Below are 13,803 nucleotides of genomic sequence, written 5' to 3'. Positions count from 1 at the left end.
GTGCGCGTGTCCTGGCCGCCGAGTTCTCGTGGCGCGGTGGGTTTCTCGTGAGAGTTGGCGCTAGGCGGTGATGTAGAGCACAATGTCGGGCTGTGACAGGTCTTCGGCCGCCAGCATGGGTGAGTTGTACCGGCGGCAGACAGGCAGGCAGCGTCCTGCCGCGCACCGAGCCCACCCGCTCCCTCGCTACGGCTTCGCTTCAGGGTCCGACGAAGGCGGGTCTCAACCCGGCGGTCGCAGGGCCGGTTAACAGCGCCTCTGGGAGGGGCCGGGCCCGTTGCCGATCGGCGCGCCCTCGGGCCTGGGAGTCTCCTGTTGCTCCTCACGGCGCTGGTCGCCGGGCCCCGCATGGGTGGGTGGGGGAGGAGAGCCGGCCGGCCGGGGCAGAGCAGGGGGCAAGGTCCCGGAGCAGCGAGCGGGGATGTGGGGCCCACACAGTGGCCCCCGCCGCCCATCCTTTGCGCGCCATGTCTCCGGCAGCAGGAAGGGACTATTCTGTACTCTGTGCCTCACACCAGCCTAACGAGTCTGGCTCCGGGAAGACATTCCTCCCTCCCAGTTCAACGTGGAAGCGATCTCATGAAAAACACACATTTTAAACTGGATTCCTAATTTGTCACGGGTTTTCTAAGCTGTTGGAGTGTGGACTCGGATAGTAATGTATCTTTCTGGTAAAGTCCGGGTTGCGGTTAGCTTAGTATCTTTAACCATTTACATTTCTATGAATGATTTAGTTGATTGTGAGTTACATATCTTTTTATCTGGTAATTCAGACATGAACGAACACTGGAATGCTTGATAATTTCGTTGTAATTAACACCAGAATAAATGTAATATTTTATTATGTTTAATAAATTGGCAGAAATTTGGTAGGAATGCAGTTGACATTTTAATTCATGACTTCCCAAATAGGAGGCCATTTGACTCTTTGAAGGGCTCTCCAATTAATTCCCTGAAACTTTCCTGTTATCTGATATTTTTTGCTCCTCAAAATTTTTTTTTTTTTTTGTAAAGTCCCCGTTGAATGCCCTTTCATTGACTGTTAAACATGTTCATCATTTTTTAAAACTTTTCTTTGGGTATTCCTAATGATCTTATTTGCTCTTTTTGATGATAATGTTTTCTACCATTTCTCAAGCTCTTTTAGCTTTGAATGCCCCTAATTTTGCCCATGGGTTTTTGGTCTAATGTTGCAGACATACTGAGGAGAAGTAAGAGGGAGTAGTCCACTTGGACTGTTGCGCCTGCACTGCCATGTCATGATTTATTTGCTCATCAGATTGTAATCGTGATTTTGCATCCATGTCTACCCACTGTAACATTGTAACGCCTTATCATGGATGTGTCTACTTCTGACATACAAAATATTATAGGTTCTGACTCTACCTTTTGAGTAAGATAGTTGCAAAGATGCATAACCTTGTAAATGTTTACCAGATCTTTTCTTATGCACTTAAGCTATCTCTATTTCTTATCACCTTTTATCCATCGCTCCATGTAAATGTTGTCCTCTATCCCAGATATATATATTTGCAATTCCTCTGCAACTTCAAAGCCTTGACATCCTTGTTGAAATGTCATCATAAACTAGAAGGAAAATTGAAGCTGAGACTCAATCTTTGGTTTAAAAAGATTGTCGAGCCTCTTTTGGCGCATCTGCCAGCTCATAAGCTTATTTAATTCTAATCATTTTGTTGTCATCAAAGGCTTCGTGTGGGAGTTGCTCAACACATGATAGCTAATATCCAATAAATATAATCTATCTTTTGAATTATTTTAAAATAATGCCTGGATCTAATTCAAACAGTTTAATCCATACTTAATCTATAAATATCTGTAAACGTTGTTCCATATCTCCTCAAGCAATGTTATATGCAAATATGATGGAGAGTTGTTGAGTTGTCGCACCTCAGCCAAGCATTTCAGACATGGCAAGCAACAGTACTTCCTTTAGTTAACTTATCGATAAAAGGAATCTTTAGACATTCTGCTGCAGTTACTGGTTTATTTCAGGCGGCTGGAGGTTAATGTACATTTTCAAACCCCATCTTTTGCTGAAGGCGATACAGATCATAATCATACTTTATTAGCCAAGTATGTTTTGCAGCATACGAGGAATTTGATTTACCATACAGTCATGCCAATAAAAAGCAACAAGGCACACAAAATAGATTTTAACATAAACATGCTTATTTCAAATTTTAAACACTTGTATTCTAGGGCCATCCTAACACTAAATAATGATCGTGCAAGTGTAACATTCATGCTTATTAACCATTAATCTTTTGGCATTCATAGTTCTAAATTCAGAGCCCCTGATTTTAATGTTATTGTACTAAAAGTATTCCAATTGAATTTTTATCATTCCACCTCATATAATCAACAGTGGTACTAATGTACTAAATGGCCTAAGAGTTAAAGTTGGTGAATTAGTCATTATATGCAACATGAATGAAAACAAATTCCTAGGTTATTGTCTCTTGTTTTCCTTTGACCAAAAATTATAGTTTCAATTGAGTTCATTTTGTACAATACAAGGTCCTTTGGTTTAGTTTAGAGATACAGCGCGGAAACAGGCCCTTCAGTCCACCGAGTCCATACCAATCAGCGATTTCCGCACACTAACGCTATCCTACACACGCTAGGGACGATTTAGGATTATACCAAGCGGATTAACCTACAAACCTGTACGTGTGGGAGGAAACTGAAGATCTCGGAGAAAACCCACGCAGGTCACGGGGAGAACATACAAACTCCATAGAGACAGCACCCATAGTCAGGATCAAATCCAGGACTCTGGCCCTGTAAGGCAGTAGCCCTACCATTATGCTACCATGCCACCCATGTTCATAGTTATGAAAAGCTTTGGTAGCTCACCAATACGGATGATAGATGAGGCTATTAACCAAGGAGCCTTTGTCCATCCATCTGCCAATCAAACCTCCCTCACTTGTATCCACCTGTCATTTGCCAGATTTTGACCTTCCCCATATCATTTACCGCTTTCTCTCCCGCTACAATCATCTTAAAAGACAAAAAAATGTATGTGTCTCCTCAAAATTGGTACTTGTCTACATGATATGCAATGTATTTGTTTATGTACCAAAATGCTGCCTGCAGTGGTAAAATTTTCAATTGTGCTATTGGATAAAAGTTTGACAGCTGCAGAAAACACAAACTAGCTGCAGCACTTTTAAAATGGTTTCTTTTTGGCATACGTGTACTAGCAATAGACAGTTTATTATAAGCCACCTCTTTTTAGTTGTTTGTGACCTCAAAATATGATTTCTGTACTTGGAGGCATTTAGAGTCTTAAAGCTCCCGCACCCATTGGTAGCATATTTCAGATTGGAATTAATTTCTTATTTCAAGTTCCATTACCAGAAATCCTTGCTATAATACTGTCAGTAAAAGTGAACAACGTCTATGGTAGAGTGCAACATTTGCTTTCTGGTCATCTATTTTTAGAATTAAGTTCTTATTATTAAGCCAATGTCACAGTGAATTCTTCTGCTGGTCAATCAATTTTTAAAGTTAAAAGAGCATATTGCACAATTACCAGTTAAAAAGTACCAACCATTTATCTAATTTTGGGTGAGATCTGTTCACCACAGCAACACTTTAAATGTAAATAAATGGCACTAGAAAGAAATGTTACTCCAGCTACGTTTTTGTTAGGTTATATTGTAATGTTATCTTGGATATTCCATAATGCAAGGTGTTGATATGGTAGAAAGGTTAATTGAGATAATCTACTGTTGAAGTACTTCCTATTCTGATCCATGCAAGAGTTTGTTTCTTGTAAAGCTAGGAAGGTACAGCCAGTACAGTTAAATATGATCAATAACTTTATTGAACTAATGCAGTTAGGGGTGAATATCTGGACATCTCTCTTTACATGTACTAGACTTATTTCACAGAATAATAGTTATATACACAGAGGTGGGCACTTTGGCCCAACATATTCAAGCCAACCACAAAGCCTCATCTAAAATAGACACATTTGGCCCATATGCCTCTGAACCTTTTTGAGATATTGTGATTTTTTACTCGGTGGGCGATGGGCTGAAAGGCCTGTTTCCAGTCAGCAAGATGGCGCAGTGGTAGAGTTGCTGCCTTACACGTCAGAGACCCGGGTTCGATCCTAACTACAGGTGCTGTCTGTAAGGAGTTTGTACGTTCTGCCCGTGATCTGCGTGGGTTTTCTCAGAGATTTCCGGTTTCCTCCCACATTCCAAAGACATACAGGTTTTGTGGATTAATTAGCTTGGTATAAGTGTAAATTGTCCCCAGTGTGTGTTAATGTGCGTGGATCGTAGGTCTGTGCGGACTCGGTGGGCCGATGAGTCTATTTCCACTCTATATCTCTAAACTAAACAAACCCATTCCTTCTCTCCAGAGATGCTGCCTGTCCCGCTGAGTTACTCTGACATTTTGTGTCTAAACAAAACTAAATCCAGAGATATGGTTTTCACTTCGCAATCTAGGTGACAAATAAACTTGGTCGGTAGACAAAAATGCTGAAGAAACTCAGCAGGTGAGGCAGCAACTATGGAGCGAAGGAAATAGGCTACGTTTCTTCAGACCTAATTGCTTCCCCCTCCCCCTCTATTGTGATGGTGCCTTTAGATATTGAGGTCAAGCTTTGGAATTCTTTCCCGAACCTCCTGCCTTAGTTTTTTTTCTCTCCTTGGAACCATCTTATTTGATCAAGCTTTTCATGTGCAAAAAAATACCTTGCCTGCCGCCATTAAATTTGATAACACTCTTGTTACACCTGAAAGAACGTGATTGCAAAGTTAAATAAACTTTGTTCCTCTGACAAACCTTGTGCTTGGTCACAGCTAGGACTTGAATAAGGATCACTTATCCAATTGCCATAGCCACAGCACAATATTATACAGTAAACCCTTGTTTTAATGGTTCCCTTTATAACAGATATGTAAGAGGAACTGCAGATGCTGGTTTAAACCAAAGATAGACACAAAAAGCTGGAGTGACAGCAGGACAGGCAGCATCTCCGGAGAGAAGGAATGGGTGACGTTTCGGGTCGAGACCCTTCTTCAGATTGAAGAAGACCCTTCCTCAGACCCTTTTAACAGATTTTGGTTATAGAGGAAGGACTTGCCAATGCCACCACGGCTTGCACCTCCTACCCAGCTTTGGCTTTCGACACCACCACCCAGTTCGCAAGGTATACCTGCGAGCCCTCCTTCACTTGCAGCGTGGTCCGGTGGACGTGGCTGTTGTAGGTCCTGGGGACAGGACTTTCTTCCGGCTGCTGCTACTGACAGGATGTGCTCGGTCACCGTGGGGCACCCTCCCCTCTCGCTAGCTGTCACTTCTGTCAACCCATTGCTTTGTCCACTTGGCCTCTTTACCGCTGCCTCTTCCTCCTTTTGCCGTTGCTCTGCCCACTCATCCTCTCCCTCACTCCATTAGCCCCACAACCTCCTTTTCCTGTCGTTTTGGCCATGGCTTTTCTTCCCCCGTCCACCCTATTCACCGCCACCTCCTCCCCTGGAGTCATTGACATACTCAACCTTGGGAGTGGACAATGCGACGGCCGACAGGAAGAAGGGGTACTTGGTAAAGAGGGGACGGAGCCCCACAGTGACCAAGTATGACCTCGATGCCAAGGGCCTGATGAAAGTGCTGCCATCAGGGGAAACAACGTGAGCAGCAACAACAGCCGCCTCAACCAGATCATGCAGCAGCTGGTAAAGAAGGGCTTGCTGGTTCAATCCAGCGGTATTGGCGGCTAGTTTTAAGGTGAAACGACATGGTGTTGGAGTAAATCAGCAGACTGAATCATCTGAAGAAGAGTCAACATCACTTCATGTAAAGTACTTTGTGTCCTTTTGTGTATTAATCATCATCTGTAGTTCTTTGTTTCAACTACATACAATGATAATATCTTACTCGGTTATAGTGGACTGACACTCACAAGCACCATTCCTCCCCCATGATCTGTTATATTTCCATGACAAAAGCAAATGACTATAGATGCTGGTATTCTAGAATGAAACCAAAATGTTGGAGATGTCTGGTACACAAAAAAGCTGGAGAGACTGGGTGCAGCAGCATCTATGGAGCGAAGGAAATAGGCAACATTTCGGGCCGAAACCCTTCTTCAGACTGATGTTGGCATGATGAGAGATGTCTGTTGGCATATCTGAGATTTTGTTTTTCAGCCCAGTTCATGAAATATTATGAACAATATAATGACAATATGGTAGCAAATCAGCTATTTGAGACAAGAGTAACTGGGGGATAAAGAGTATTTTTGCCTTTTCAATTGATGAGAAATTTCAATATCTGAAATTCTGGATATAATTTATGGTGGGGTAGTGGGCGAGAGAAGTACTAACGTAAAGTTAGATTAGGGTGCATTCTTTTGGATGTAAAGCCAAGCTGAAGTTACTTGAGTGGACTTGAATGGTTATAATACTCAAATCTAGCCTGATCTGTAAAATAATAGAACTATATTGATGATGTCACCTGAACAATCAGACTGGGTGCTGTGGAGAAGTAGATGGGAAGACATTTGGTGGTGACTTGAAAAACATATTTATGCAGTGAATGATTGGTATATAAAATGTGCTACCTGCAAATGTGGTGGAGGCAGGATCCAAGGTAGTCCCCAAGAGGGAATTGGATAAATATATGGTGTGAAACATTTATCAGGTCATGGAGAAAATGCTGAGGGGTGGAACAAGAGAGTTGGCATGGACAATGGGTCGATCGACCTCCAAAGCGCTAACTATTTTGTGATGTACAAATAACATCTTTGCATCTTAGAAATAGTCTAGTCCGTGCCAATAGTATTATTCCACAGAAGCCTTTACCCTTCATTTAACTTTGGCAACATTTCCCTTTGTTTCTTTTTTCTTTCTGCTTCTCTGGATTCCCTGAAATGCACCAATGGTCTTTACATTCCCTGATTGACTTTGTTCTGCCGCACGCACCCATCTCCTCCTGTTATGTTATTTCTCCACCCATATCATTTTTCTTTTCCACTCCCATTTTGTTCCTTTGATGCCTCTCATAATCCTTTCCAAACCTTTACGCTGCTTTCTTTTCTTCTTCTCTTTCTGGATGCAAGTCTCTGACCCTTCACCATCTTTCTTCTGGCCAGTTATTTCCTTTATGACATTTGCACAGAATAGTTTTCATGGGAGATGGGGAGTTAGTTTATTCTGGCAACCGTATTGTGTACTGTTTTGTGGCATTCTGATAATGTTAATAAATGAACATTCTGGTACAGGCAAAATGTGGAATGTTCTCAATGTTTTATGAGAAGTCCTGAATTGCACACAGCGAAAAGCCTGGAACAGCAGCAATGTTTGCAGAATGCTGGAATGAAGAGTACAGCTGGACCAAATCTTAATTGAGTTCTGGTGTCAGTTAGTGTTCTCCATAATGTTTAGGTACAAAGACCCATCATTTATTTATTTCCCTCTGTACTCCACAATTTGAGATTTGTGTAAGAAAAAATCGCATATGGTTAAAGTGCACATTGTCAGATTTTAATAAAGGTTATTTTTATACATTTTGGTTTCACCATGTAGAAATTACAGCAGTGTTTATACATAGTTCTCCCCCCCCCCCCCCCCATATTTCAGGGCACCATAATGTTTGGGACACAGCAATGTAATGTAAATGAAAGTAGTCATGTTTAGTATTTTATTGCATATCCTTTGCTTGCAATGACTGCTTGAAGTCTGCGATTCATGGACATCACCAGTTGCTGGGTGTCTTCTCTGGTGATACTATGCCAGGCTTGTATTGCAGCCATCTTTATCTTTTGCTTGTTTTGGGGGCTAGTCCACTTCAGTTATCTCTTCAGCATATAAAAGGCATGCTCAATTGGGTTCAGATCGGGTGATTGATTGACTTGGCCACTCAAGAATTGACTTTTTTTGGCTTAAAAAACTCCTTTGCTGCTTTAGCAGTATGTTTGGGATCATTGACTTGCTGTAGAATGACGTTTTGAGGCATTTCTTTGAACTTGTGCAGATAGGATGTGTCTATACACGTCATAATTCATTATGCTATGACCATCAGCAGTTGTATCATCAATGCAGATAAGTGAGCCAATACCTTCAGCAGCCATACATGCCCAGACCATAACACCCCCACCACCGTGTTTCACAGATGAGGTGGTATGCTTTGGATCTTGGGCAGTTTCTTCTCTCCTCCATACTTTGCTCTTGCCATCACTCTGATATAAATTAATCTTCATCCCGTCTGTCCAGAAGACCTTTTTCCAGAACTGTGGTTGCACTTTTAAGTACTACTTGGCAAACTGTAACCTGGCCATCCTATTTTTTGCAGCTAAACAATGGTTTGCATCTTGCAGTGTAGCCTCTGTATTTTTGTACATGAAGTCTTCTGCGGACAATGGTTATTCACAAATCCACACCTGAAGAGTGTTTCTGATCTGTTGGACAGGTGTTTGGCGATTTTTCTTTATTATAGAGAGAATTCTTCTGAAATCAGCTGTGGAGGTCTTCCTCGGCCTGCCAGTTCCTTTGCGACTAGTAAGCTCACCAGTGCTCTCTTTCTTCTTAATGATGTTCCAAACAGTTGATTTTGGTAAGCCTAAGGTTTGGCTGATGTCTCTAACAGTTTTATTCTTCTTTCTCAGTCTCATAAAGGCTTCTTTTGACTTTCAGTGGCACCTTTGGTGCTCATGTTGATAAACAGCAATCAAAGTTTCCAAAGGTGATGGGAATACTGGAGGAAAGGCTAGGTGCTGAGAACTCTCTTATACCTACATTGAGATATGTATAAACACAGCTTACAAGACAATGTGCACATTAACCACATGTGATTTTTTTTTCTCGCTCTATTAAAAATATCAAATTGTGGAGTACAGAGGCAAATAAATAAATTATGGGTCTTTGTCCCAAACATTATGGAGGTCACTGTAGATCTGCCTCTAAGTAAACAGTTCTTGTAAAGCTTTGGTTGTGATCTTGCAGAAAAATTTTCAGGTCATGTCAATCGTGCCAAATTAAGCAACAACTTACGCTTTCCCTTGTCTTCAAAGTGCTGATGTTTGGCAGATTACATTCTACTTTTCATCTTTATTCTAGAAATTAGGTCGTGTTCTGTTTGTTAGTGAAAGAGAATGTCAGTTTTAGTTTTAAGACAGAATATAAATGTTTAAGTTGGCAGTTACATTGAGTACGTAGTAAATGAGTTCAAGCAGTGCAGGATTTTAGTTGGATTTTCTTTTGTTTCCATTTACAGCTTATGTACTAAAGAACTCTTAAATGTTGTAAATTGCTTATCCTTGGTTGTCTAGTTTGGAATTTTTTTTTGCTGACTACAAAAACAAAATTTCTCTGGCCATGTAACGGATGACTTTGTGTAGGAATTAACATTGCGCAGTTCAGTTCTATCTTTTTTTTTAAATGTGGGTTCCTATTTTGTCTGAAGTAGGTTCCGAATCTAAAACGTCATCTGTCAATGGTCTCCAGAAATGCTGCCTCTAACCCACTGAGTTACTCCAGCATTTGTGTGTTGATATTTTCATTAAGTTTCCAATATACAAATGGAAAAGTTGTACTTGCATTGTGCATTACTATTATAGTTGGGAAAATACCAAAGAAACCTCACAATTTACACAAGTTATGGCACTATTTCCTACAGAAATATATAATCCAGGTTAAAAACTACTAGACTTTAGGATCGGCACAGAATGATGAGGGATAGTCGGCATGGCTTTGTGTGGAGGAAATCATGACTCCCAAATCTTTTTTTTTGGAGAGGTTACTGTGAGGATTGATGAAAGCAGGGCAGTGGGCATTGTATATATGAACCTTAGTAAGGCATTTGGCAAGGTCTGACAATGTAGGTCAGTCTGGAAGGTAATTTTGCATGGCCAATTGGATTCAAAATTGGCTTGGAGGAAGGTGTCTATGGGTAGTTGTGGAGGGTTGCTTTTCTGATTGGAGGCCTGTGACTGGTGGAGTGTGGCAGGGGTTGGTGCTGGGTCACCTGCTGTTTGTGTATGCATTCATTATGTGGATGACATTATTATAAAATTTGCAGATGATACCAAAATTGGTGATTCCAGCAGACAGAAGGAGATCTGAGTTTACAACAACATCTCAATTAGTTGGGAAGGTGGGCCAAGGAATGACAAATGGAATTTAACTCTGGGTGGTGTTGCACTTTGGTATGTCACATACCAGGGCGAAACTTGCACAGTAAATGATATAGCCCTACACCGTGTAACAGACAGAGAACTGGGAGTACAGGTGCATGATTCCTTAAAAATGGCAAAACAGATGGACAGTGTGATGAAGAAGGCATTTGGCATGCTTGCTGTTATTGGGAAGGGTATTGAATACAAATGTTGGAACATAATAATACAGCTGTATAAGTCATTGGTGAGACCGTGCTTTTAATAATAATACATTTTATATTTAATGGGCGCCTTTCATACAAAATCTCAAGGACACCTTACATAGTAGATCGGAATAGAAACATATAATCGGAGTAAAACAAGTAATTAAAGACATCACAATGACACAAATTAAAAACAGAATTCAATCCAAAAACAGAAAATCAAAAACACAGTGTGAAGAAAGAGCAGCGGCAACCAATTCGTGCCAGCGTCCACTCTCCCTTCACGGCAGCCATCTTGGACACAGACCTACAGGACTACAGTTAGACAAAAAAAAAATCATCCCCCCACAGTGGATAGCACTGTGGAGGAAGGCACAATGTCCAGTCCCCACCCCATGTTCACCCCAAAGTCAGGCCTAAAGTTTGGTCAAGCTTGGTGTTTAATTCTAGTCGCCTAGATATAGGAAGGATGTTGGGACGGGTGAATAAGAGATTCAGCAGGATGTTATCTGGGAATGCGAGGTTAGGTTAGAGGGAGGTTAGATAGGGTGCAACTTTTTCCTTTGAGTGTAGGAGGATGTGAGGCGACCTTATTAAACTGTAGAAGATCATGAGGGGCTTGGATAAATCTCAACAATCTCAATCTTTTTCTCAGAGTCGATGATTCTAAAACTAGAGGGCATAGGCTTAAGGTGAAAGGAGAGTGATTGAAGAAGGACCTCAGGAGGCGGGGGGCGGGGGGGGGGCATCATTTTCACTCAGTCTCACTGTGCATAGAATAGGTAAACCGCCAAGGCCAGCTGGTACCCTTCGTTGCAAATCATAACTGTGCTTTCTATACACTGACCTTTCTGTCCTTGGCCTCGTCCATTGCCATACACAAACTGCAAGAACTTCACCTTGTATTCTGCTCGGGTAGTCTGCAACCCAAAGGTATGAACTTTAAATTCTCCAATTTTTAATAATACCTCCCCATCTCCCATTTTTCCTCCTCTCACCCTGGTGTGCCGTATTTCTCCCACCACCCACCACCCACCACCCACCACCCACCACCCAGGTCACACTATAGCGAGCAAGATAGTCCACATGATGAAAAAGACGTAGTAGGGTCATGGGCAGAGTCATGGGTAATCTTTGGCCCCATTTCCGTAACCGGCTTCCCTCTCCGCACCAAAGATCCCATAGCGGAGCAAAGATGCTAGTGCGGAGACTGAAGTCGGTTACGGAAACATCCTCGTAAAAATCAAAGATCTTTGTTAAAAAATCTTCTCATTTTCTTTCTGCCTCTCTGCCACACAATAAAAAGCAACAAGATGCCTATGTTCCTTCCACAGCGTGTGGAAAGTCTGGCCCGGATCAGCACGGCTGGGACGCCAGGGTAAATTTGCGGGGAGGTTTGCAATGTATTTTTATGTAATGTTGTCCGTTGTCTGGGCCTTGAGTCCGAAATAAAGTTTATCATTATATATAAAAATCTGGAGAAATATATATATATATGTGTGTGTGTTATATGATTATATACATCTATATCACATTCATATATGTGTGTTCTTTCCTACACAATCTAATCAGTTGTATGGTCGCTGAATAAAATCATCCATCATTTGTTAATCTTGCTCAAAACACATTCTATTTTGTTAAATACTTCATTTAGATAACCCCGCCATTACAGACAGATCTCATCCACTCTCTGGCTATTGGGAAGACCAGACACATTTTATTGTTGAAAAGCAACATTAACAACATTCCAGGAGTAGAGCTACTGCAATCTTCATATTGCTATTATTTTACCAAATACCGCAGTTGTAAACAGTGTGATTGGATGAATAACTGAGTGCAAATTTAATACATACATCAACTCAACCACAGCACATGAGCCATTTAGAAAGACATTTAAAAAAAATACATGTGAAAAAATAAAAATAAAAAAAAACATTTAAAAAAAAAAGAGAAAATTAACAGAATTATAATTTATTAACACAAACTGTTCCCCCGCAACGTTGATTACACTGCGAGAGGGATAACCAAAGTCTGGTCGGAATTACTGAAATGGCCGAAGAAATGACCGACGTTCCACTCTGTTGCATACTACACGTCAACCCATTGGATTTGGCAGGAGTGCACTATCTTGCTCGCTATAGGATCTTTGGGTCACACTGCTTCTTTCCCCTCCTCTAGACACTGATCACCCACCCCCGAGGGCCACATTTCTGTTTTATTCACCCTTTTCTCTCCTATGTACCCTTCCTCACATATCCCTCCATCTGGCTTAACATCTCACTCCTCCTCTTCTGTTCCTTATCTAATGCCTTTTTGTTTCCTTTTCATCTCTAGTCTTTGTCCCCAGCCACTAATCACAACCCCCTTTCCCTGTATCCACCTGTCATTTGCCAAGCTTTGCTCCACAACCATTTCTCCCCCCCCCCCAGTTTTTGCCTCTCTACTCCATTGGTCTGAAGTAGCGTCTCACCCCGAAACGTTTGTCTGTCCATTCCCTCACAGATGCTGCCTGATCTGATGAGTTACACCAGCATTTTGATTTTTACATTGAAAATCAGGTGTCCCCATTGCCAGCGTAGATCTTAATAGTCATGTGCCACAAATCTAGCCACTACTCTGTGGCTCTTTGGTACTGAAAAACAAACGTCAGAAATTCTCTACTGACAATATACATGGTTTAATGTATGTTAAACTGTTACCAATATTGCCAAACCTTGGCTTTGCTCTTTGATATGTGTGATGTTTTCCTAATAAAATGGAATGTTCACTGTGATAGGCAAAACAGAAATGTTATGTCTGCGTTGCTAGGAGTCTCAGTTTGGATTCTGAAGCTGCTTAATTTTTCCCAGACTTGTAGCTGATTCGAAATCACTACATGAATAAACAGATAGCACTAGATAATTTTCCCCTGTGAAATCCATGTGGTCATCAATAAATCATTTGCTGACAATGTTGAAATGCTGAAGACGTACTGAGTTTGTGAAATGTGGAAACTTGCTCTGGCACAGGTTAGATTCAAAACTGTTCTTGGGAGTGGTAATATGTTTTAATTTACTATGACTTTTCCCTATAGTTCTTGAATTTGAGTTTGAGTTTAGGTTATTGCCAAGTGCTGTGAAAAACCTTTGTTGCATGTCTTTCTTGAGCATGTCTTCCGCTGTAAGTTTTCAGATTTTGTAGTTCAAACAAGATTTTGAGCGAGGGATGCAAGTTTTGTTAAACCTTGCCAAGAAGAGAAAAAACTAGTGATGATGAACTTGCCTTCCATTGAACTTTCCATCAAACTGAACATAAAAGGCATGCTAATATTCAAAGTTTGTGGTTACAAGTGAAATTTGTCGTCACAAAACTGACTTCAGATATTCAACCTCTTCTCCAACCTTAACCTTGAATGTAAATTTATGAAATTCTCACTTTGAATGAAGTTGAATAGACCAAGGC

General features: G+C 41.2%; 1 protein-coding gene and 1 long non-coding RNA gene across 3 annotated transcripts in view; one reads left to right on the top strand and one right to left on the bottom strand.

Annotated features, from left to right (window-relative positions):
* Positions 1-13,803, top strand: part of septin7 (septin 7) — a 122,652-nt gene continuing 108,849 nt past the window's right edge. For both annotated transcript variants that reach the window (XM_033019140.1, XM_033019139.1), the window contains exons 1-2: positions 1-119; positions 5,750-5,751. In XM_033019140.1, coding sequence (XP_032875031.1) covers positions 83-119; positions 5,750-5,751 — 39 coding nt within the window. In that variant the 5' untranslated portion in view covers positions 1-82. The remainder of the gene's footprint in view (positions 120-5,749; positions 5,752-13,803) is intronic.
* Positions 2,622-12,441, bottom strand: LOC116971934. The gene is made up of 3 exons (XR_004411661.1): positions 12,342-12,441; positions 10,664-10,669; positions 2,622-2,632 (listed from the first exon to the last, which is right to left on the bottom strand). It is a non-coding gene; the product is annotated as an uncharacterized LOC116971934 (long non-coding RNA).

This window comes from Amblyraja radiata, chromosome 4 (assembly GCF_010909765.2).
Source record: "Amblyraja radiata isolate CabotCenter1 chromosome 4, sAmbRad1.1.pri, whole genome shotgun sequence".
In the NCBI taxonomy this organism is placed as follows: Eukaryota; Metazoa; Chordata; class Chondrichthyes; order Rajiformes; family Rajidae; genus Amblyraja; species Amblyraja radiata.
This window is presented reverse-complemented; position numbering and strand designations above follow the sequence as displayed.